Source organism: Somniosus microcephalus, chromosome 6 (assembly GCF_052327205.1).
Source record: "Somniosus microcephalus isolate GS21.2 chromosome 6, FLI_Smic_1.0, whole genome shotgun sequence".
Lineage (NCBI taxonomy): Eukaryota > Metazoa > Chordata > Chondrichthyes > Squaliformes > Somniosidae > Somniosus > Somniosus microcephalus.
This window is the reverse complement of record NC_140992.1, coordinates 160,268,847-160,295,224: the sequence shown is the minus strand read 5'-3', so window position 1 is coordinate 160,295,224 and position 26,378 is coordinate 160,268,847. Positions and strand designations below refer to the sequence as shown.

The 26,378-nt window shown below is 48.9% G+C and overlaps 1 protein-coding gene across 4 annotated transcripts in view; it reads left to right on the top strand.

Moving 5' to 3' along the window:
* The window catches only part of dnaaf1 (dynein axonemal assembly factor 1), a 185,127-nt gene that overhangs the window by 98,087 nt on the left and 60,662 nt on the right, over positions 1-26,378 (top strand). The window contains exons 10-11 of one of the 4 annotated variants that reach the window (XM_085990904.1): positions 10,415-10,577; positions 10,737-11,984. The exons of the other annotated variants lie outside the window; for them this stretch is intronic. Coding sequence (XP_085847030.1) covers positions 10,415-10,577; positions 10,737-10,867 — 294 coding nt within the window. The 3' untranslated portion in view covers positions 10,868-11,984. Of the gene's footprint in view, positions 1-10,414; positions 10,578-10,736; positions 11,985-26,378 lie in introns of those variants that run through there. 4 annotated transcript variants of the gene reach the window in all.

Here is a 26,378-nt window from a genome sequence, read left to right as displayed (position 1 = left end):
ACGGAGGAAGGGCGGTGAACTCGACCACGGTCGGGGGGGAAAGGAGCCGGACAGAAGTCGGGCCCAGAGGCGCTGAGACTGGGGCAGCGTGGGGCACGGAAGCCGCGGTGCAAGCGGGAACGCAGCCGGTGTGAGAGACCGGGCTACCAGCGGGAACGCAGCCGGTGTGAGAGACCGGGCCACAAGCGGGCTGGGAGACGCAACAGCGTCGTGAGACAGCTCGACCGCGACCGGCGAAAGGCCGGGCAGCTACCGAGGCCGCGAGGCGCTGCGACCGGGATCGTAAGGCGCGGGAAGAAATAAAAATAAGAAACCGCGGAGAACTCAGCCGCAGCCGGGGGAGGAAAGGACCGGACTGCGAGAGGGCTGGGAGGCGCGATTGGAAGCCGCTGAGGGAGAGACAGAGCCCGAGTGAGCGGGAGAGACAGAGCCGAGCGAGGGAGACCGAGGAGATTCAGCCAGCGGCTGGAACTGTTCGCCGTCAACGGGTTGTCCACAGTGCCGGTTGCCCTGCCGAGAAAAGGGAACAAAGAACGCACTGAAGCCGGCGCACAGGCTGCGAACCCCGAAAGCCAGCGGTCGTCGCCCGAGGGAAAAGCTTACCCCTCCCGCCAGTAGGCGGAGAAGAAGACAGGAGCGGGAAACCGCCATTTTGAAAGTGGGCGGGGAAGAAGACAAGCGCGGGAAACCGCCATTTTTGGAAAAAAAAAGTTAAAGAAAAATTTCGTTGTTGTTTCTCAGGAAGATTGTGAAGATGCCTAAGCGTGGCAACATCAACGAATTTGATTCTGATGTGGAAGATTGGACCACGTATGTAGAACGCATCGAGATATATTGTAAGGTCAATAAGATAGCAAATTATAATAAAGCTCTAACCTTACTAAACTCAATGGGTGCGAAGACATACGGGTTATTGAAGCATCTTCTATCACCAGCTAAACCGGCGGATCAGTCTTTCGCTAATATTGCTGTCCTGAAGGATCATGTGAACCCCACACCGCTGATGTTAGCGGAACGAGCTAAATTTTACGGGAGAACGCAACTAAAGGAGGAAAGCAACGCGGAGTACCTGGTTGAACTGCATAGGCTAGCAAAATACTGTCAGTTTGGGGTAAATCTGACAGAGGCACTGAGAGACAAGTTCGTGTGCGGGATGTCGAAGGAAGGAACACAAAAGCGACTGCTCGAAGAGAACGATCTTACACTTGATAAGGCTGTCCTTATTGCAGCATCGCACGAAGCCGCAGCGAGAGGCACGGCGGAAATGCAGCTGAAGGCAGCGGTACTCAGTGTGGATCAAATGACTTCGGGTACAACGAAATGTTACCGTTGTGGGAAGACAACACACGACCAGAACCAATGCTGGTTTAAAAACCAGGAATGTAGAAAATGTGGCAAACTTGGTCACATAGCTAAAGTATGCCGGTCAGGAAAGAAGACCAGCAACAATAAGTCACCACAGAAGAAGTACAGAAAGGTACATAAGGTGACTGTGAAGAGTCCAGATGAACTGAATTCGGATTCAGACCCCAACAGCAAGGAACTGGGTAGTCTGAGGATTCACAATGTGAGTAAAGAAGCTGACCGACAAACTATCTGGGTCACACTGCAGATTGCAAAAGTCCAAGTGAAGATGGAAGTGGACACCGGATCGGCGTTGACGGTCATGAATAAACAAGATTACATAAAGTTATTCAAACATATTCCCCTACGGGATACGGAGATAGTATTGCAGACATACACGGGGCATAAAGTATACCCCATCGGAAAGATAAAAGTCAAGATGAGACACAAGGGCAAAGATCACCAAGGAATGGACTTATATGTACTACCCGAGGGAGGTCCACCACTTCTGGGACGGGAGTGGATCAGGAAAATAAAGATAGACTGGCACTCACTAAACACAATGACGGTAGATTTCGGAAAGAAAGATGTCAAACCTGAACGGTTGTCCAGAATATTGGACGAGGCTAAAGAGGTATTCCAGCAGGGACTGGGAACACTGAGAGGAATTAAGGCAAAAATCAAGATTGCAGAACATGCAAGCCCAAAATTTTTCAAAGCCAGATCGGTACCTTACGCGATACGACCTGCTGTGGAGGCAGAACTGGAAGAGCTTGAACGTGCAGGGGTACTGTCGAAGGTGGACTGGAGTGAGTGGGCCACGCCCATTGTTCCCGTCATGAAGCCTTCATCAAGTAACAAGCCAGGGGGACCGGGGAAGGTCCGCATCTGCGGAGACTTCAAGATCACAGTTAATCCGGTGCTTCACACGGTACAATACCCGCTTCCGCGGACTGAGGATATCTTTGCTTCATTGTCTGGCGGGAAACACTTCACCAAGATAGACCTGGCACAAGCATATTTACAGATGGAGGTCGAGGAAGAGTCACGCCAGTATCTCACAATCAACACGCACAGAGGCTTGTATCGATATAATAGACTGGTTTTTGGAGTAGCTTCGGCTCCAGCAATTTGGCAGAGGGCCATGGAGCAGGTCTTACAGGGTATTCCAAGCACTCAGTGTTACTTGGACGATATCCTGATTACGGGAGAAGACGAGGAGGAACACCTCACAAACTTGAAACTGGTGCTCACCAGGTTGAAGGAATATGGCCTTCGAGTTAATCGCCAGAAATGTGAGTTCTTCCAGAAACGGATCTCGTACTGCGGTCATGTCATTGACCAAGAGGGGCTGCACAAGTCACCTGACAAGATCGAAGCGGTCGTGAAGGCCCCCGCTCCGGAAAATGTATCACAGTTGAGATCGTTTCTGGGGTTGATTAATTATTACCATAAGTTTCTGCCAAATCTATCCACGGTGCTGCATCCGCTGAATGCTCTGTTGCGGAAAGAAGTACCATGGAAGTGGAGCGAGGACTGTAAGAAGGCCTTTCGCAGAAGCAAGGCGTTGATTACCTCTGAGGAAGTGTTGGCTCACTTCAACCCAACGCTACCTCTTCGTCTAGCTTGTGATGCTTCCCCTTATGGTATTGGAGCTGTACTCTCACACAAGTTACCAAATGGCTCGGAAAGGCCAGTCGCATTTGCGTCCCGATCATTGACCTCCGCTGAGCGAAATTATGCTCAGATAGATAGGGAGGCTCTCAGCCTTGTGTGGGGAGTAAAGAAATTCCTGCAGGGCAAGAAGTTTACATTGCTGACAGACCACCAGCCGTTGGTGTCCATATTCAACCCTAACAAGGCCGTTTCCACTATGACAGCACAAAGGCTACAGAGGTGGTCCGTTCTACTAGGGGCACACCAATATGACATCGAATACAAAAGGTCCAAACAGCATGGAAATGCTGATGGGTTATCGCGCCTACCGTTGCCAGTGGAAGAAGAGGCGACTACAGTGGACCCAGTGGAGATGTTCCACTCAACCATAATGGAATGTCTACCAGTAACAAATTCCATGATCGAAAAGGAAACAAGAAATGACCCGACTCTCTCACGAGTCTACGATTTAACGGTGGAGGGATGGCCAGTACATGGCGAACCAATGCTGCCAGCATTTTCGCACAGAAGAGAACAGCTGTCAGTGTGCCGAGGAACCTTGATGTGTGGATCTAGAGTGGTGATTCCACCCAAACTCCAGCAGAAAGTACTAAAGGAGCTTCACGAGGGGCATCTGGGTGGAGTGAAAATGAAGAACCTAGCCAGAGCGTTTGTGTGGTGGCCAGGTATTGATGGAGACATCAAAGAAATAACCAAGAGCTGTCTAGGATGCCAGAAGGTCCAAAACGTGCCACCACAAGCTCCTCTGCATCCATGGGAGTGGCCCTCATCTCCATGGCAAAGGGTACATATCGACTTTGCTGGTCCATTTATGGACTCAATGTTTTTAATCGCGGTGGATGCACACTCCAAGTGGCCGGAGGTAATAAAAATGTCCTCCACCACCACGGAAAAAACCATCACAGTATTAAGGACCATATTTGCCAGGAATGGGCTGCCGGAACAGATCTGTTCTGATAATGGACCGCAATTTGTGTCCGAAGAATTCAGGAAGTTCTTAAAAAGCAATGGGGTCAAGCACTATACGTCCGCCCCATACCATCCCGCCACCAATGGATTAGCTGAAAGGTTTGTCCAGACCTTCAAGAAGGCCATAAAGGCCATGGGTAATGAAGACATAAATCTACAACATAAGGTAGATAACTTCTTGTTGGCGTACAGGAATGCAACACATGCGGTCACAAACCAAACTCCCGCCATGATATTTTTCAATAGAAGAATAAGATGCCGGCTGGATTTGATTAAGCCAAACGTCAGAAGGGACGTAGAGAACCGGCAATTTCAAGGCATGAATGAAAGGCCAACTAGATCCTTTCAGATAGGTCAACAAGTTTTGGCCCGGGACTACCGTACCGAGAAATGGCAGCCGGGAACTATTGGAAAAAGGCTAGGACCGTTGATGTATACCGCGGACATTGGTGAAAGCATAATAAGGCGCCATGTTGACCAGATCATAGAATCATCCACAAAGGCCCAACCTACTCCACAACTCTATACGTCTAATGTTGAAGCAGAGATACCCAGAGCATCTACCTCCGATCCGGTAATACTGGAATCCGATGAACCTGAAACGGTCCTTCAAGCCGAATCGACCTTGCCAGAAGAACCTACTACACCACCGAAAACGACTACACCATCGAGGCGTTATCCGGACAGAGTCCGGAAGCCTCCAGAGAGACTGAATCTGTGAACTGTTTCACATAAAGTTGTATATATGTTAAGATGTTATATTAATGGGAATATGTATATATTGTTAACCTAAAAAGGGAGGATTGTAGTGTATATAACGTTCCACCTTTAAGAGAACTATTTTAAGGGTTGCACTACTTTATCTTGGCTACTGTATACTGTAATACCGGTGGTGACCACACCGGTATATAAGTGCTGTGTAAGGATTTATTGGGCAGATTCGCCCTGACCTTCGAATAGTAAAGTCCTGTTAAAGTTACTCTTGTAGTCTGTGTATTAATTCACCATATAACCCACAGACTTTACACTCACATTCCTTACAATGATATATGTCCCTGTTATATGTGGTTGCAGGAGAAGGCTGCACATAACCAGTGTCAGCAATCTGCAGACAGGAAGCAGTTCACTGAATTGGCATTCCTTGAACAGATTGCCATGAAGATTCTGGGTTTAGATGGGGGAGGGAAAGGTGGGTGGTCTCCCCCAAGCTAATGGCCAGTATCATGCTTTGTTTTCCCTTCCTTATCCCCTTATTCGTTCACTTGCTCACTCCCTCACTCATACTCACGCTGCAGCACTGTAGCATAACGCACTGCGACATGCTGCCAGTCAAAGCTTTAACTGTTGCCATTCTGAAATACCTTTTCCTTCTGTTTCTCCAGATGCTAAACAGCAGCTAGTCATTAAGCCCAGTCAAGCACCTCACAGCTCCATGCATATCCACTCCTGCACTAACAAGCATAAGGACAGATATCCAGTCTAGGGGCATTGCATTAGCGAGTTCCATGAAAGAGCACTTGGTAAAGCACAGAGCATGAGTGAGGAGCAACAACACAAGTGTAATTGCAGAAGCCTCAGTCTCTGGCTGGAGGGCTCCAGGGGTTCAGACCTTGCTACCTGCAAATACAGTTCATCATGGAGTCATTTGAAAGTGTGACAAGCAATATGGAGGAGCCCACCACCTGTGCAGTGCTGCATGACCCACCTGATCAAGGTATGGGCCAACCGTGGAGAGCATAGCCACTCCAGGGCAATCTGCTGCAAAGGCCCCCCTTGACCAAGGTCACAGGTTCAGTCTTCACTTCCATCATCAATGCTATGACGTGTGCTTCTCAGATCTTGGGTTCCAATCTACAGCTGCCTGTCTTATCAGGGGATTCACCATGTTGGGGAAGTACTAGAGGCAGTCATTAATATTCAGCAGCCAACCACTTCACTACCACCTCCCACTGCTAACTGCTTCAAAGGAGCACATAGTTAGGAGGTAAAAGAGAGAAGGAGTCTCTTTTGTCCCTTTACTCCTTCCCAATCCCAATCAATGAGTGGCTAATTCAAATCTCCTATAACAATCATTTCCCTGTTCTGTCTCAGAGTTCCTCTTCCATTTCCCTCCCATAATTTGGGAGGGGGTGGGGGAGGGGGCTATTTTAACTGAACACCCCCCCCCCCCCCCGTGGTGGGAAGCTGCCAGGATTGGGTCGACCACCCATTTTATGCCTGCCTCATTGTTACTCTCCATTAAAGGCGATGGTGAGTAAAATCGAGGAAGGTGTAAAATGGGTGGCTGATCCCATATGATTTGTTCCCGTCAGTTTCCTATCAGAAAGGTTAGGTTAAAATGACCCCGGGGTCTGTAATGCACCCCCACCAATGGGACAATCCTGATGCCTCTCTCTCAACCTCTGTGTACCTCGGTCCTCTCTACAGCAGCTAATCCCTCCTTCACCAATATTGCCTCTCCTCCTCCTTTCTTGCCTATTCTGTCTCTCCTAAAAATATTATAACCCCATTTGTTTATTTTCCACTCCTGCCCAGTTTGCAACCAAGTTTCTGTTATAGAATCATGGAATGATTCAACACAGAATGAGGCCATTCGGCTTTGAAAGAGCTATCCCATTAGTTCCACTCCCTATCTCTTTCCCCATAGCCCTGCAATTTTTTCCCCTTCAAGTATTCATCCAATTCCCTTTAAAAGTTATTACTGAATCTGCTTCCACCACTTTTTCAGGCAGTGTATTCAAGATCATAACTCGCTGAGTGAATTTTTTTTTCCTCCTCTCACGTCTGTTTTTTTTGCCAGTTATCTTAAATCTGTTATGAAATTAAATCTATTATTTTACTGCTATTAAATCTATATCTTCCAGTGACATAGTTTGCTATTAATTCCTCTGGTTTATTTCCTACTCTCTGAGCATTGCAATGCATCCACTTTATCTTGGTTTGGTTTGTATTTGAAGCTACTGCTTTTTCCTTTTTTTTTGTCTACACTAACGCCTCATTCCTTTATCTCAGTCTTTTCCTTGCTTATAACTGGCTGGTTATATTTTCCTCCTCTACTCCACTGGAACTAGTGTCCTGGCGAATCGAATAACTAGGGCAGTAGTCAGGGCTTTAAACTAATGAATTGGGGAGGGGGGCGGGAGGATTCAGGAAAGAGTAAATTTAAAAGCAGCAAGAGAAATGTCATGGCTCTAGAGCAGAGTTTGGGGTAAAAATGAGCAGAGTAGGTCAGGAAGGGACAGAGAGAGTAACAAAGGTAATAGGGCATCAGTGACTGGGTGACACCAGGGAAAAATAGAATAAAGTCAAAGCTCAAGGCACTATATCTGAATACGTGAAGCATTTGCAACAAAATGGATTAATTAATAGCGCAGATAGAAATGAACAGGTTTGATCTAATAGCCATTACAGAGATGTGGTTACAACGTGACCAAGGTTGGAAGCTAAATATTCCAGGATACTTAACTTATAGAAGATATAAGCAAAATGGAAAAGGAGGAGGGGTAGCCCTGATAATAAAGGATGGGATAAAGACAGGAGAGAGAAAGGATCTTAGCTCCGAAAATCAAGAAGTAGAATCAGTTTGGGTGGAGCTAAGAAACAGCAAAGGGCAGAAAACATTGGTAGGAGTTGATTATAGGCCCCCAAACTGTAGTTGTAATGTAGGGCAGAGTATAAATCAGGAAATTAGAGGCGCATGTAAGAAGGGTAATACAGTAATCATGGGGGACGTTAATCTACATAGAGACTGGGCAAACCAAATTTGCAGTAATAGTATGGAGGACGAATTCATGGAACGTATGCAAGATAGTTATCTAGATCAGTATGTTGAGGAACCAATTAGGGAACAGGCTATTTTAGATCTAGTATTGTGCAATGAGAAATGGTTAATTAATAACTTTGTCGTAAAGGGGCCCGTAGGGAAGAGTGACCATAATATGATAGAATTTTATATTAAGTGAAAGTAATTTAGTTAAATCCGAAACTAGGGTCTTAAATCTAAACAAAGCAAACTAAGTAGGTATGAGGGGCGAGTTGGCTAAGGTAGATTAGGAAACTGCAATAAAAGGTATGACAGTCTTCTTCGGCAGTGCCTCGGAACCGAGGATGACTTGCTTCCACACTAAAAATGAGTTCTCAGGTGACTGATGAGTCCAATGCGGGACCTACAGTCTCTGTCAGTACTGTGTGGTGGGGGTAGGTTGGTAGCGGACCTTTGTCTTACGGATGTTTAGTGTAAGGCCCATGCTCTGGTACGCTTCGATAATGGTGTTGACGAGGGTTTGGAGTTCGACTTCAGAGTGTGCGCAGACGCAAGCGTCGTCTGCACACTGTAATTCGATGACAGAGGATGGGACAACCTTGGATCTGGACTGGAGGTGACGGAGGTTGAACAGTTTCCCGTTTGTTCTGTAGATTAGCTCCACTCCAGCGGGGAGCTTTCTGAGGGTGAGATGGAGCATTGCAGCCAGGAAGATCGAGAAGAGCATTGGTGTGATGACACAGCCTTGCCTGACCCCGGTCCGTACGTGAATTGGGTCTGAGGTAGATCCGTTGGTCAGGATCACGGCTTGCATGTCGTCGTGAGGCAGGCGGAGGATGGTGACTGAATTTGAGGATGACACTCCATAATCTCTCACGGTTGGCGGTGTCGAAGGCCTTTGTGAGGTCAAAAAAGACCATGTACTGCGGTTGGTGCTGTTCCCTGCATTTCTTTTGTAGTTGACGCGCGGTGAAGATCATGTCCATTGTGCCCCTTAGTGGGCGCAATCCGCATTGCGACTCTGGGAGGAGCTCTTCAGCCACTGGGAGGAGCTCTTCAGCCACTGGGAGAAGACAATTGAGGAGGATTCTTGCGATGACTTTCCCTGTGGCAAACAGCAGGGAGACTCCCCTGTAATTACCACAATTAGACTTGTCACCTTTCTTGAAGATGGTCACGATTACGGCGTTTCCGAGATCCCCTGGCATGCTCTCCTCCTTCCAAATAAGAGAAATTAGTTCATGTATTCACACAAATAGTGCTTCTATGCCATGTTTTAGCGCCTCGGCGGGGATTCTATCTGCTCCTGAGGCCCTGTTGTTTTTCAGTTGTCGGATGGCCTTTTCAACCTCATGCCAGGCCGGGGTTGTGCTGAGGTGGTGGCGGGTAGTATGCTGCGGGATGGAGTTGAGGACACTCGCGTCGAAGACAGAGTCTCGGTTAAGGAGATCTTCGAAGTGCTCCTTCCAGTGGGCACTGACTGCCTCTCTGTCCTTGATGAGTACCTCTCTGTTCTTGGTCTGCAGTGGGGTAGGTCCTTGGGTGCTTGGGCCCGTAGGTGGCCTTAACTGCACTAAAGAATCCACGCACGTCGTGGTTGTCGGCTAGCTGCTGGATCTCCTGCGCTTTCTCCACCCACCACCTGTTCTTTAGGTCGCGAGTTCAGGCGTCTGTAGAGCTGCTTTCTTGCTCTCGAGTTGTGTTGCTGATTCCAGATCAGGAATGCCTTGCGCTTGCAGCTTATTAGCTCCTGGATCTCCTAGCCGTTCTCGTCGAACCAGTCTTGGGCCTAGAAATTGGGTATAGCGCCGCTTGGGGCGTTAGAATTGGCGGAGCGCAAATTTTATAGCCAGGCGCAACTTATCGACACCTCGTGCGATATTGGGTTGCAGCGCCCCAAAGGTGATTGAGGCGCGAGTTCAGGCATTACACGGGGCACCTAAGGCGCTAACATGCCGGCGCAACCCAATATCGGGGCGTCCAGCCGCAGCGCAGGTGCTCTCAATTACCCATGACCACGAGACTTGCAGGCACCAGCCAGCTCTTAAAGGGGTGGGTCAGGCAGCTCCAGCATCCACACTCTGCGCCTTGTAGGCCTGCAAATCGGCACAGGCCCTTCTCTGGCGCAAAAAACTTGGATCAGATGGAGAGGGTGAGGCAGAGAGCAGAGCGCTTCAGCACTGAGTCTCTGGAGGAATTGGTGTCCGCAGTGGAGCGCCGGCGAGATGTCCTATACCCAGACAATGGCAGGAGGCCTAATCATAAGGACTACCGACGAGCTTGGAGGGATGTTTCTCAGAGGGTCAACTCCAGCAGCATGGCGACCAGGAGCCCTGTCCAGTGCAGGAAGAAATTCAACGACCTCACTCGGGTCGTCAGGGTGAGTGGAGTTAATGTAACCTTATGCATCCCTCCATGAGCACCTGACTTTATGGCTACAGGGTGCGCGATACCCCAATGGCCATCTGTCAGCAAGCACCCATGGCCCTTTCTGGTCACACACATCCACATTTGACTCAGGGCATCATGTAAGGGCTGTTCCACCATGGGGGGCATGAGATCATCACTCAGGGCATCATGTAAGGGCTCTTCCACCATGGGGGGCATGAGATGATAACTCCGGGCATCATGTTACATCACTTCCCGTCCTTTGCCCTGCAGGCCAAGCTGGCGCGGAACCGAAAGGAGCAGCTTCGCACCGGAGGAGGCCGTCCTCAAGTGGAGCCTCTGACGGATCTCGAGGAGAGAGTCCACCAGACTGTGGGAGGACGTCTGAGTGGTCCTGCCACCACTGCAGCTGCCGACCCCATTGTCCACAGCGATGGTAAGGTTCTCAACTATTACAGCTGTCACCTTTCAGTTGTTTCCCCCGCCAGCATGCTTTCTCAATGTGGACCCATGTCATAACATTGTCGCACTGTTGCATCCCTTGCTGCCAAACTGTCCTTTTGCTAAAGCCACTCTTCAACCTCCCTGCTTTCAGATGCTGCATCACCAGCTCGGGAGCCCGCCCCTCAAGCTGCCGCTGCAAGTGCCTCCGGAGGCGACGACCAGGAGGAAGCCGGACCATCCGTGCCAGCCTCGGGAGCCACCGCATGTGAAGACTGGGGATAGTAGTTCCCTTGAGGGGAGGGGGGCTGCTCTGATGAGGAGCCAGTTGCAGGGACCAGCGGCCTGCAGCAACGCGCGGGGGGTAGGGACGCTCAGGGGCCGTCTCCCCGGAGGGCGAGGCAGGCCACCATGACTGCTGCACAGAGTGCAGAGGAGGTGCGGTGCCTTGCCGAAATGAGCGCCCAGGCCCGGCTCAGGCACACTGAGCTTATGGCTTCAGTGGGGAGCATGCCTGAGTCCATCGACACACTGGCAAAGAGTGTGGTGGACTTTGGGGCAGCAATGGAAAGGACTGTCCAGGGCTTCGGGGCAGCAATGGAAAGGACTGTTCCGGCCTTGTCCGAAGCAGTGGAAAGGACTGTCCAGGGCTTCTCCGAAGCACTGGCACCTGCCACGCAGGTCCTCACTGCTGCCACGCAGTCACTTGCTGGCCTCGTCCACACGCAGATTGAGGCCACGCGAACACTAACTGCTGCCACCCTAGCTGCATCAGGCAGGATCACCCCAGGCCCTTGCAGCACCACAGCAGGCCATGAATCTGTGGCGCAGTCGATAGCGGAGGATGATCCGGTGCAGCACCGTCAGAGTGCCAGTGTGTCGGCCGACAATGGTGCAGGTGTCCTCTCTGTATGTGACCAGTCCTGATGCCACCGCTGGCATGTCAGCAGAGCAGCTGCCACCACCTGCGCGGCACACTGCTAGCAGACATGTCCAGTTGGAGCAGCCTGCTTGCGGAACCTCCAAGACCAGAGGTCGTCCAGGCCGTCCCTCAGGGGCTTCAGCGCTTCCAGACACTCAGCAGGCGTCCCCCAGCCTTGACGCAGCCACTGGGGTACAATTACGGAGGAGCTGCAGGGAGGGAAGGAGCCGACCTCGTAAGAGGAGTCGGTCTCCATCAAGGGGTCACCATAGAGGGAGGTGCTAAGACGTCTCTTTTTCCGGTTTTAAGGCAGTCCACACCTGTTGTGTTTGTTTGTTATGGTTTGGTTAGTTTCGCCGGGTTGCCACACAGTTATCTGTTAGTTTGTTAGTTATGATTTCTGTTGCCATTACGTTGTCATGCTGGAAGGAAGCACTTGTTTGAAAATAAAGAAAAAGTTTTATTTACAATCGACCTGTACACTATTTACATTCATCGATGCCTTCATAGGCTTACAGCGAACTGGAGGGTGCTGTTCGAATCACAGCCACCATTCCGTCCGAGGGGCCTAGAACCGAGTCGTTATGAGCCTCTGACGAACGGCCCTTCCAGTTTCTGAAGCCCTCCCATCTTCCTGCTCCTCCTCCTCCTCCTGATCCTCCTCGCCCGCATGCTCCTCCTCCTCCTCCTCCTCCACCTCCTCGTCCGCCTGCTCTGCTGGACCTTGAGGGTCGGCTGGCATTGGCTGGGTGCGTCGAATGGCCAGGTTGTGGAGCATGCAGCAGACAACAACGATGCGCGCCACATGCTCCGACGAGTACTGTAGGGCGCCCCCCGAATGGTCTAGACAGCGGAAACGCTGCTTCACCACACCAATTGTGTGCTCCACAATGTTCCTGGTGGCCTGATGACTGCTGTTGTAAAGCTCTTCTGCCGGGGTCCTGGGCAAACGGAGCGGGGTCATGAGCCATGGGCAGAGAGGATAGCCCTTGTCGCCCAGAAGTCAGCCTCGTGGGTGAGCCGGGGCCTCAAAAAGGTCAGCCACTGAGGTCTGCCGCAGGATGAAGGCGTCATGGCTGCTGCCAGGGAATTGTGCGTTCACCGCCATGATCATCTGCCGGTGATCACAGACCAGCTGCACATTAAGAGAGTGGAAGCCCTTTCGGTTGCGGAACTCCTCCGGATTCTGCAATGGCGCCCGCAAAGCCACGTGTGTACAATCAATGGCCCCCTGCACCATGGGGAAGTCCGCAATAGCCGCGAAGCCCTGTGCGCGCTACCCCTGCTTCTCCAGGGTCACAGGGAAGGTGATGAATTCGCGCCTCCTTTTGTAGAGGGCAGCTGTAACTTGCCAGATGCAGCAATGCACCGCAAATTGAGAGATATTAGATATGTCCCCAGCTGCTGCCTGAAACGATCCGCTGGCGTAAAAGTTGAGCACAACAGTAACTTTCACGGCCACCGACAGAGAGGTCCTGCACCGTATCCGTGGCTGCAGATCCCCAGCAAGCAGGTGGCACAGCTCAGTGACAACATCCTTACCAAATCGGAACCTTCGCAGACACTGCTCCTCCGACATGTTAAGGTAGGAGACCTGCTGCCTGAAAACCCTGGCAGCGTATGGTCGAATTTGGCGACGTCCATTGGCCCTCCTCCTTCTGGCCAATCCCGGCCCTCTCTCCCTCCGTCTCTGTGCCCTTGCCAGTTGTTCAGCAAGGATGACGTTCCCCTCCAAAGCAGCTCCCATTATTCTGGCCGACGAGTAAGACGCAGTCAGCTTTCTGGATCCAACTGTTCTGAACAGGGCTGAAGGTCCCAAGGCTCCTCTGGCTCAATGAGAACAAGTCTGTGCCACTGAAGGACTTCAACTCTCTCCAGCAGCGAGCAGTATGGCCAGGCCAAATGGCTGCCGGTTTTATACTAGTGCTGTCCCCTTTAAAGAGCGCCCCCCGAGTCCGAGAAGTACCTGGTAACGTTCCATCCAACTGTCACTAATAGCGCCAGGCGCAACGGAGGGGGGCGCCACTGAATTTCCGGTACGGGGCGCCAAAAAGGCGTTGCACAATGAAATGACGTCATTATCTGGCTGCGCCCGCGAGCGGGTACAAAGACTTCGCGCCGGCACGAACAGGCTACTCAATATGGCCGGATGCGCTAGGATCACTGCGCACGTCCGAAAATTGGGTAACGCCCCAAATCTCGGGCTCTTTAGGCGCTAATTGCTGGCGCAACCAACCGAATTTCTAGGCCTTGGTGTTTCCTGGTTGAGTGACCGAGCGTCTCTTCACAGGTGCTGATTATGGAGGCCTTGAGTGCAGACCAGGCGCTGTGGACACTCTGTGTCTCTGAATCACTGGGAGTCGTCAGGTTGGTTGTGAGCCGCAGGCTGAATAGGGCTTTCTTAACAGGGTCTTTGAGTGCTCCAGCATTGATTTTCCTGCGGCATTGCTTCTGTTGCCGCCGCTGTTTTGGGGCTACATTGATGGAGATGACAGAGCGGATTAGGCGGTGGCCTGTCCAGCAGTCGTCAGCTCCTGTCATGGCGCAGGTGAAAGCGGTCCATCGCTCGGATGATGACGTAGTCCAGCAGATGCCAGTGCTTGGAGCGAGGGTGTTGCCATGAAGCCTTGTACATGTATCTCTGATGGAACAAGGTGTTGGTTATGACAAGGCCATGTTCTAAGCGTTTTGTCAGGAGGAGGGTACCGTTTTAGTTGGATTTCCCTACCACCTCTCTGCCGATCACACCTCCCCAGAGGCCTGTGTCCTTTCTAACTCTGGTGTTAAAGTTGCCAAGGAGAAATCAGCTTGTCGCCCGTTGGGACTCGGGACAGGGATTGTTCGAGGCTGGAGTAGAATTCCTCTTTGGTCTCGTCTGTGGCTTCCAGTGTTGGGGCGTACGCACTGATGACCATAGCGCACTGGTTCTGGGCTAGGGTGAGCCGTAGAGTCATGAGGTGTTCGTTTATTCCACAAGGGGAGTCTCTGAGACGTTCAACTAGCTCATTTTTTATGGTGAAGCCTACCTCATGGAGGCGGTGTTCTTCTTCAGGTTTGCCTTTCCAGACGGTGTAACCACCGCCTTGCTCCTTGAGCTGGCCTTCCCCTGCCCGCCAGCTCTCACTTAGGGCAGTGTCGAAGTCTCGACTCCGAGTAAGACTCTGAAACAAACTGTACCATCAGATAAGCAAAGCTTTATTTTACTTGCATACAAGTGTATACAAGGAGAGAGCTGCCTGGACAAAGGCTAGGCCAACATCTCTAAAGGACATCAGCGAATGCAGCATCTTTATACACTCAAACAAGCAAGCGTTCCGTAGATCACGTGTAATGGTATTGTATCATCTTAAACACATTCAGAGTTTAAACAAGGACAATCAAAAGGTCAGCAGGACAGAAATGTCTTCAGACAAAGTTAGTTAATTATATTCTGTCAGGAGGTTTTGTTTGAATCTTGTTACCAAAAAATGATTTGCTCACTCATGTCTGATTATCATATTTATACAGTGAAGAAGACAAGTTCAATATGATCATGTATAAAAGTTAGCTAGTCAACTCTTGTACAAAGCTATTTCAGTATTCATGCAGATAAAGAGAAACGAGATTGACCTTTAACAGAATTGTTTTCATTCTTTGGCCAGATGTCATTAGCAGTGCGGTTACCCAATAGTTCTGCAATGTATTGTTCTGGCAGGTTGTGATTAACTTAATTGCAATAGGTCAGAAGATTACGTTAGTTGCTGCTGACTCGGTTTTAGTCCACAGGCAATGGTACAAAAATACTTTAGATGTCAAGTATCCCATCATGCACTAGTAAGGGCAAAATCATATTTCCACATTCCCTCCTTTTGTCCTTATCAAGGACAACCTAGTCTAGCAAGATTGCATTTAATCTTTCCTTCTCCATCAAATAGGTCCTTGATCTGTACCTGCATCATTACTTTAACTGGTTCTGCATAATAACTGTGGCCAACGCTTGGTCCTCTACTCTTACTCTTATCCAGGCACCATGAGCTTACTGGTCTCCCTATCCCAGATGTATTGGTGAGGACCAGGGAGGGGAGCTGTCTAGCATGGTCATACTTAGGCTGATACCATCCTTTGAGGGTGTCCAAATCGTACCCTGCCGAGGTCCAATGCCTTTGCCAGTCTTCATCTACTATAATCTTTTTGGGGCCATTTAACTCATACTTGGTAATACTCCCATTTTGGCGTAAAATCCATTCCATCGTCTCTGACTCATTGAAGGGGATAGGTCTTAATGGAATTCCCCCTTTACTATGTATGGGAACATGGGCACAAACCCAACAGCTGGAAGCGCTTACCGTTGTTGCGTACATGTATGCCATATACAAAAATGTATTTATATACAATTCGGGCATTGCAGGTGTTATAAGTGTCCCAAGGAAACATAGTCCTAATGTCCAGTTCCATTTACTGATGGAGTTGGTAATTCCTTTTCCTTGTTTTCTGGAGCTCTTTTGCAGTGGGAGGCGTGGATCCATGTTGGTCTCTCTTTCACCTTTACAGCAGTATTAGTTGCTAGGAGTACTTGGTACGGACCTTCGAATCTGGGTTGGAGACCGTTCTTTCTCTTGAATACTTTTCTCTTGAATACTTTCATGTATACGTTGTCTCCTGGTTCTAGGTTATGGCACCTTCCTTCAGCTGGTTCACCCTGGGCTTGCTTGACCTGTTGGTGGAAACTGGAAATACACTTAGTTAAGGCAATGCAATAATTCAACATATGTTCATCCATCTTGTGAATGTCCATCTGCTTGGCAGTGAAGGGTGCAGAAAATGGCAGTCTCTGAGGTCGTCCCATGACGACTTCATGTGGTGACAGTCCTGTTGTTCTGTTTGTTGCTGATCGCATTACCATCAATGCCAAGGGTAACAGTTCGACCCATTTAAGTCCTGTCTCGCTGCAGAGTTTGGAAAGTTTGTTTTTCAGCATACCATTATATCTTTCTACCAGTCCCGCTGACTGTGGATGACAGCTGCAGTGGAAGTGTTGGTTGATCTGTAAAGCCTTATGTTAAGTATGTGTATTGTATTGAACAATTAACACAAAGGCCTAGAAATTCACTAGCCTTAGCGCCGCTTTTGAGGCGCTAGAGGGACTAGCGCCAGAGTTATGGCCAGTTCAAAAATTCCCTGGGGCCCTAAAGCGGCGTTGCACCGGTAGCGCTGCGCCGGCACCGATGACGTCATCGGTGTGCGCAGCGTCCCGGTTGCCATGCCGACGGGCCCCAGCGCCGAAATTCAGTTGCGGCCGCCTCGCCCGTGGCAGCCGCAACTAAGACTCTGGCAACAGAGTCCAACATGTGTTTGCGCCGGCGCATTAAAGGCCCCGCGGCGGCCGGCCGCTTTCCCGCCGGCCGCCTGCCCGCAGCTCCCTCCCCGGACTTCTCCCCCCCCCCCCCCCACCCCCCACGGAACAGATGCAAGCCCGGCACTTGTCCGAGGTGCCGGGCTCATTTTTGAAGAGATTTGCGCGGGCCGCGGCCGGGTGCAGGCAGCTCCTCCTTAACGGAAGGAGGAGGCCTGCACTTCCCGAGCCTGCCGCACCGCAGCGGGCGCCATAGCGCCGCAATGCGGCGCGTTGCGCCAGTTTTCAGGCGCTAAAACCCTTCAGTAGCGCCGGCAGCCGTTTGGGTGCGGCGCGACTGAATTTTTGGCGCGCGCAAAGGGACTTAGCGCCGGCGCTAACTTCCGGCGCTAAAGCCCTGGCGCAGCGCAAACTCAATTTCTAGGCCAAAGACTTAAACGTATAACTCAAACAGGTCTTTACTGGTTGGAGGTAGGGACTGCACGTAGGTCTTTACTTCATGCCCACAGGCGGGAACTGAGGGGAGATCAGTACCCACAGTACTATTTATACCCCTATGGCCAGGAGTGGTACTGCGTATCACTACGCCCTACAAGTAGTGCAGTCCTGTCCATAGGTTCAAAGTAGCACACATATTACATACACAACATTCCTCCCTTCTTAGCTTTACAGTCATCTCCCCATTTAACATAACGTAATAACATATATACATATATAACTTCAGGTTTACATAACAGAATAACATAGATACATAGATAACTTCATGTCAAAACAGATCACAGATTCAGTCTCTGCGGAAAACAGTTCACAGATTCAATCTCTGTGGTGTAGTCGGTTCACGTTGCTGGAGTGACTCATTCAATAGTCCTTCCATGGATTTAACAGTTTGAACTTCCGAACTGAATTGGCTCCATTCGGAGGGACCACGTGTGTGATCTGGTAGAGGTAATAATGGTTCAGATGGGTCATCTTCTGTTTCGACTTTTCCTTTTCTGCTTCTTGGAGACTCTCTGGGCTCCACTGTCAGCTGCCAGCTGCATGCGCAGTTCCTCCTTCTCTTCCTCCTTTTTCCGTAGTAGAGCCACCTTCTCCCGATGTTCCGTAGACTTTCGGTGCTCCTCCATGATTTCTGTATGGTGGGAGTCGAAGTTACAAGTTGGGCAGGACAGGACATAGTAATATTCGGTGTCGTCCTGATCTAGGCCAGCGAGTTCAACTTCTTTTGGAGATTGATTGATCGGACTATTCAATCCCTCTACCGGAGCAGCTGTTTCAGCGGTCTGTTGTTCTACGTTGACGTGAGTCAGCGTACTTTTGGCATCCAAGGGCTGCTCTGTTGCAGTCATCTCAGTCTGTGTTGCCACCTCAGCTCTTCCAATAACCTTTGAGAGCTCCGAACCCCTTTCGTTTGAATATTGAAGTTCGTGTTCAAGTTTTTCCCATTTCAGAGTCCTGTCCTTCAGCATATGCAGGAGTTGGCTGACCGTTAACTCCTCTGACATCAGACATTTTGTGTGCTCCTGCTCCATTTTCTCCATCAGCTGCTTCTGTTGTCTTTCCAGATTCTCCAACTCTATATTTTGATACTCTTTCGTTGCATTCAACTCTTGCTCAAAATGGCGAAGCATTTGTTCTAATTGCTGTTGTAGTTTGAAATGGAGTTGAGTTCGAGCCCGGTGTCCCTCAGAAATGGGCACATCAGTAGACTTGCCAGACTCAGAATCCACAGTTAAACTATGTTGTTGTTGCTCAGTGGAATTCTGTGCTGAAACTTTGTCTTTTGCACCTGAGTTGGGCTTACCATCATCCGTTCCAGAGTCTGGGCCGACTATCTTCACCGAGTTCTCACTCGTTATTGTTTGTAGGAAATGCCAGTCCATATTCATTTTCCTAATCCACTCCCGTCCTAGTAGTGGAGGACCTCCTTCAGATATCACATATAAGTCCATTATTTGACTGTCTTCGCCCTTGTGGACCACTGTAACCTCTATTTTCCCGATGGGGTACACTCTTTGCCCCGTGTATGTTTTCAATATAATCCCCGTATCCTGCAGGGGAATATGTTGGAATAACTTTCCGTAATCTTTCTTATTTATGACCGTCAATGCCGATCCAGTGTCCAATTCCAGTTTTACTTGGACTCCTTCTATCTGAAGAGTGACCCAAATTGTCTGGAGGTCTGCACCCTTACCAACGTTGAGTACCCTTAAGCTAGCCAGTTCATTACAGCTTAAGCTAGCCAGTTCATTACTGCTAGCGTCTGAATCGGACTCCTGTTCGGTCACCTTGTGTACTTTTGCGTATTTTCCTTGCGGTGACTTCTTGTTGCTGGTCTTCTTCCCTGACCTGCATACTCTAGCTATATGTCCAAGCCTACCACAAGTTCTACATTCTTGGTTTTTAAACCAACACTGGTTCTGATCATGCGTTGTCTTTCCACAACGATAACATTTGCCAGAACTCACACCCAATTTGTGTGCACTGAGCTCCGGTGACCGTAGCTGCATTACTGCCGTGCCTCTCGCTGCGGCTTCGTGTGCTGCTGCCATAGTGACCGCCTTCTCAAGCGTCAGCTCATTCTCCTCGAGCAGTCGCTTTTGTGTATCCTGTTTAAATAAACCACACACAAATTTGTCTCGTAGTGCATCTGTCAGTCCCGTTCCAAACTGGCAATATTTCGCTAATTTACGCAATTCCAGCAAATATTCAGCATTGCTTTCATGCTGTAGCTGCCTTCTGTCGTAAAATTTAAATCGTTCCGCTAGCATCAGCGGCGTGGGGTTTAGATCATCTTTCAGGACAGTAACAATCTCATCGAACGTCTTATCCGCCGGTTCATCTGGTGATAACATGTGTTTCAATTGCCCGTATGTCTTCGCACCCATTAAATTTAATAATGTTAGAGCTTTATCTTGGTCACGAATTTTATTGGCCTTACAATAATTTTTTACTCTTTCAACATATATGGCCCAATCTTCGAGGTCACTATCAAAGGTGCTAATATTCCCGTGTTTAGGCATTGTAGATTTGCAATTTCTCAGATTTTATTTTCTTTACTTGTTATCAAAGATGGCGGCTTCCCGCTGTTGCCGTCGTCCTCCGCCCACAAAATGGCGGTTTTCCCGCGCTTGGCGGTCTTCACCCGTCCCCCGACGCCGTCTCCCTTCAGCCCCCGAGTGCGGCCCTTATCTTCGCCGCGATCGCCCGAGTGCGGCCCTTATCAGCGGATGCGATCGCTGGATCGCGAAGTGGCTCCCGACCGAAGCGGCTCTCGGCCCTTATCTTCTGTGCGATCGATAGCCCGCGCTGTGCACCGCGGCTCTCGCACCTTGAGCTTCTGCAGCCGCCGCGCCTTTCAGTCCGAGTGCGGCCCTTATCTTTGGTCCCGATCGCTGGCCCGCACTGCGCCTCGCACTTGAAGTGGCTCCCGGCCTCTGGCTCACCCGCTCGCGCGGCTCTTGCTCGCTCCCTCCCGGGCTCTGGCTTACCCGCTCGCGCGTTTCACCGCGGCTCTTATCAGGGATTGCGATCGCCCTTATCTCCCGATCGGTGGCCCTGTCTCTGCTCGGCTTACCCACGAGGTTATGGAGGCTTCAGGGTCCTAATGCCTGTCTCTTCCAGTCGCTGGAAGCTGTCAGGATTTCTGCTGCCCTTCAGTTTTGAGTGGGGTGTTGAGGATTGAAACCTCTCTTCAACGTCCTGTCTTTGGACGAAGCCGCCGTGGAATAACAGCCGCAGGGTTCGAACCGACTCGTCGCCAGTGTTAAGTATGTGTATTGTATTGAACAATTAACACAAAGACTTAAACGTATAACTCAAACAGGTCTTTACTGGTTGGAGGTAGGGACTGCACGTAGGTCTTTACTTCATGCCCACAGGCGGGAACTGAGGGGAGATCAGTACCCACAGTACTATTTATACCCCTATGGCCAGGAGTGGTACTGCGTATCACTACGCCCTACAAGTAGTGCAGTCCTGTCCATAGGTTCAAAGTAGCACACATATTACATACACAACACCTTACACATTTCTAGCACAACTGTTCCAGTAAAATGTGATCCATTGTCACTTGAAAGTTGTGCGGGTATACCAAATCGTGGTACAATTTCTTTTAACAAACATTTTGCAACAGTAACTGCATCATTTTTTTTTACATGGAAAGGCTTCAATCCATCGTGAAAACACATCTACAATAACTAATACATACTTAAATCCTAAACATACCGGTAATTCAATAAAATCCATCTGTAAATGTACAAAGGGTCCTGTTGGATTTGGGTGGGAGGCAGCCTGTACCTTTTCCGTTTTACCTGGGTTCATTGTTTGGCAGGTAATGCATTGTTCACTAATTTGTTTTGTAATTGCCAATGCCTGGTGAATACCAAGTTTGTGTGATATAGTCCGCCATCCCCCCTTTGCCTGCATGTGAACATGTGGACACATCGGGCAATCCATGGGAGTATTGACTTGGGAGCCACCATGCGGCCGTCATGGTAGACCCATACTCCTTCAGGTGTTTTAAAACAAGAATCATTCACCCAAGCTAACACTTCGTCCGGACTGGCCTGTAATTGATTGGCCAAAACGTCATCAATTGTGGGTGGGGGATTGTCTGGATCTTGATTTCTAAGAACATATGCAGACACTTGTGACCCTGTATCAGATAGAGCAGCAGCCTTAGCTGCTCGATCCGCCCTATCATTGCCCAAAGAAGCCTGGTCTTGATTGCCTGTATGTGCTTTGCATTTAATAACAGCAATTTTTGTAGGACACTGGAGAGCCTTTAAAAGGTTATCAATTTGTTCAGCATTTTTAACTGTAGATCCTGATAAAGTCAGGAATCCTCTAAGTTTCCAAATTTGACCATAATCATGAGTGACTCCAAATGCATACCGAGAGTCAGTATAAATATTCACTGATTTTCCTGTAGCTAAAATACATGCTCTTGTAAGGGCAAACAGTTCTGCTTGTTGTGCTGAAAAGAAAGATGGTAGTGAACATGCTTTGATAATTGAATGATCATCGGGAATGGCATATGCACTTATGGGGAGCCCTTTTCGTCTCTGAGGGCTGATCCATCCACATAAAATATAAAATCGCTATTGTCCAGAGGAGTTTCTACAATGTCTATACGAGGCTTAGTGATAAGCTGAGTCACTGATTCACAATGCCTCTTGGGTAGGTGATGCAATTAGCAGGTCGTCTATGTACTGTATGAGGGTTGACCCATCGGTTAAGACAATGTCCTGTAAATCATGTTTGAGGCACTGCGAAAAGATAGTTGCGCTTTCTGTATAGCCTTGTGGCAGCCTGGTCCATGTGTATTCGGTTCCTTTGAACGTGAAGGCAAACAGGAACTGGAAATCTTGGTGAATAGGAATACTGAAGAAGGCTGGGCAGAGATCAATGACCGTATAATACCTTGAATTAGGAGGTATACTGGTCAGGATAGTGGCTGGGTTTGGGACCACCGGGTAGGCAGGGAGAACAGACTCGTTAACTGCTCTTAGGTCCTGAACCAACCCTGACTTATTCTCCACTCCTGTTGAACTGCAGCTTTTGATAGGCGTAGGACCATCTGTCCTAGATCAGAAGGTTTGAATTCATGTGCCGCTGCTAGTGTACAGTGTGGCTTAGAGTCTTTTACCCTGAATAATTCTCATGCTGTTTGGGTCAACAAGATTGGTGACGCTATTCCTTCTTGCCCAATTAAAATTCTTCGGATTTTAAATGAATATTTCTGATGCAGAAAGGGCTTGTAATTAATTGCCACTTCTAGATCTTCTCCCGTTTTGTCATAATAGGCTGTACAGTGCAATTTATCATGCCAATGTCCCAAATTTAACTGCTTCTGGTATTCTGATACTGATCTTGTGACATACTGCAATGCTCCCACAGCCATCAGTAATTGTTTACTGAGGTTGTCATCATGATTAGTCCAACAATACAAAATAGGAGAATTGTGGACCTGCAATGGGTACATCCCGCATCTGTCAGTTGGAACATGTACCTTCAGTCCTTTTTCCGTACATGATATCACTGCTTTCATTTTATACAACAAATCTCTTCCTAATAAGTTGATGGGAACGTCTTCAGATAATAAGAATGCATGCTGTCCATGAAAGTCTTTTATCTGTACATCCAATGGAGTGGGCCATACCATAGTCTGGGTTGTTCCTGAAAGTCCTACACACTTGACACACTGATTGGTACAAGGTGCTCCTACTGCATATTGTTTAGTCAAGACCGGATTAGTTGCTCTAGTGTCTACCAAAAATGGAACTTGTGTTCCATTCATATTTAAATTTATAAATGGCTCTTCTTTAGAATTTAATGATACTACAGGCAATTGTACCACAGCTTGTTGTTCCTGGGCAATGTCTGGGGTGGGCTCTAAGTAACGTCATGCTGAACAATTTGGATTTTGTCCAAACTGTTCGTTTGGGCCACTTTGATTTCCCCAGGGATTGCTAGTTGTCCAATTAGTCTGTGGACGAGTGTGAACCTGGGCTTGGGTATTTCCGTTTCCAGATAAATTTTGTGGACCCTGCCAACCCTGATTTTGTTTAACTTTTTGTTGTTTATTCTGTTCCTGATTAATCTCATCCCTCTTTTTATTATGTTTACTAACTTCTATACTTTGTTCGCGTCGCCTCTCTGCTTCCTTTTTCCAATCTGAGAAGGCTGACCAATTTACTTCTTTTTTTTTTCCTTTTCTAGTTGGGTCCCTTTTTTTTTATGAGGCGTTCCTCTAGACAGGTAATTCTGTCTATGTTAAAGGTGCCATCTGGTGGAAATGGGTATTTCCCATTTCGGGTCCATCTGGACCACCTTGGCAGGTCATTGATTGAAACTTGACCGCAGTTTTGAAAAATATAACAAGCAGGGGTGCCTTTCTCTGGGATTTTACTAGATTTGGCACCCTTTTTTATTTATTAATTGGGACTTTCCTGTTGGTTAGTCTCAACTAGGCGTAATTTCTCTGGATCGCAATAACCCGTTTCCCCTTTGCGATTTTGCAACCAAGTTGCTGTAAGAGATGAATAGAAACACATACTAACAATAACAAGACTAATAATAACTAACGCGACAGACCACACAGGTAAACAAATTAGGTAACTCATTAAAATCTTATACTATATACTGAACAATAGACAATTCTCAGTCTGTGTTATTCGCCACTGCAGAACTGAGTCCTTAGGCCTAGAAATTCACTAGCCTTAGCGCCGCTTTTGAGGCGCTAGAGGGCCTAGCGCCAGAGTTATGGCCATTTGAAAAATTGAGTGGGGCCCTAAAGCGGCGTTGCACCGGTAGCGCTGCACCGGCACCGATGACGTCATCGGTGTGCGCAGCGTCCCGGTTGCCGTGGTAACCCGCCCGAACTCCGAAATTGAGTTGCGGCCGCCTCGCCCGTGGCAGCCGCAAGCAACGTTCTGTAAAAGGTGCCTTGCTGAAGTTAGCGCCAGCGCATTAAGGTCACGCGGCGGCCGGCCGCTTCCCCAGCGGCCGCCTGCCCGCACCTCCCTCCCCGGACTCCTCCAAGACCCCCCCGCGGCACAGATGCGTGTGGGCCGCGAGCCCGGCACTTCTCCGAGGTGCCGGGCTCATTTTTATTCAGCCGTCAACGGCCAGCAGTCGGGTGCAGGCAGCTCCTCCTTAACGGAAGGAGGAGGCCTGCACTTCCCCAGCCTGCCGCACCGCATCGGGCGCCACAGCGCCGCAATGGGGCAGGTAGCGCCCATTGGGAGGCGCTGAAACCCTCCAGTAGCGCCGGCAGCCGTTTGGGCGCGGCGCTACTGAATTTTTGGCGCGCACAGCGCGACTTAGCACCGGCGCTAAATTTCCGGCGTTAAGCCCCGGCGCAGTGCAAACTCAATTTCTAGGCCTTATACTTTAATGAAATCTCTGAAGGTCTCCTGCCTTCTGCCGCAAGACTCTCTCTCCGGCTTCTTAATCTCCGGGGGACCCACCCCCTACTATAGTCTCAACTTAATCTCCGGGGGACCCATCCCCACTGCAGTATCAAACTTCTAGCGCTTTTCCTTTTATCCTTGGTACATTTCTTAGTCCGGGATCACCCGACTTTACTGTGTCTTATCTGGACGGTCTATTTCAGGGCTCAGGTTTCCGAAATCGTCTCCTTTTCTGATAAACTGAAAGAGGAAATAATCACAAAAATGACAACTCAGCCCTGGAAAATGAGTCTCAACTGATCGCAGTACTGTAGCCGATAGCAAACAGAACACACTAGTTTTCAGACTGAGCGGGAATCCCTTTGGTGGCTAATGCCACTTATAACTGGCCAGTTAGAATTCATTCCCAGAAAGATACCGTGTCTTCGTCCGTTTACTCACTGGTACAGCAAGCGATCTCGGTGGAACCTCCAAGAAATACTGTCGAAGTCTCGACTCCGAGTAAGACTCTGAAACAAACTGTACCGTCAGATAAGCAAAGCTTTATTTTACTTGCATACAAGTGTATACAAGGAGAGAGCTGCCTGGACAAAGGCTAGGCCAACATCTCTAAAGGACATCAGCGAATGCAGCATCTTTATACACTCAAACAAGCAAGCGTTCCATAGATCACGTGTAATGGTATTGTGTCATCTTAAACCCATTAAGAGTTTAAACAAGGACAATCAAAAGGTCAGCAGGACAAAAATGTCTTCAGACAAAGTTAGTTAATTATATTCTGTCAGGAGGTTTTGTTTGAATCTTGTTACCAAAAAATGATTTGCTCACTCATGTCTGATTATCATATTTATACAGTGAAGAACACAAGTTCAAGATGAATACGTGGCTAGAGGAATGGTGCTGGGGGAGGGATTCAAGTTCCTGGGACATTGGAACCGGTTCTGGGGGAGGTGGGACCAGTTCAAACCGGACGGTTTGCACCTGGGCAGGGCTGGAACCAATGTCCTAGGGGGAGTGTTTGCTAGTGCTGTGGGGGAGGGTTTAAACTAAAATGGCAGGGGGTTGGGAACCTGAGCAGGGAGACAGAGGAAAGGGAAACAAGGATAAAAGCAAAAGAGAGGAAGGAGAAAAACAAAAGTGGCAGTCAGAGAAATCAACGGTTTAAATCAAACATGGCCACAGTAAATAATAATTCTAATAGGTCTAAGAGCGTTAAAAAAACAAGCCTGAAGGCTTTGTGTCTTAATGCGAGGAGCATTTGTAATAAGGTGGATGAATTGGCTGCGCAAATAGAAGTAAACAAATATGATTTGGTTGGGATTACGGAAACGTGGCTCAAGGAAGGCCAGGACTGGGAACTCAACATCCAGGGGTATTCGATATTCAGGAAAGATAGGCAAAAAGGAAAGGGAGGTGGGGTAGCATTACTGGTTAAAGAAGGGATTAACACAATTGTAATGAAGGATATTAGCTCTGATGAGGTGGAATTTGTATGGGTAGAATTGAGAAATACTAAGGGGAAAAAAACGTCAGTGGGAGTGGTTTATAGACCTCCAAACAGTAAGGCGGAGGTTGGGGATGGCATTAAAAGAGAAATTAAAGAAGCGTGCAATAAGGGCACAGCAGTCA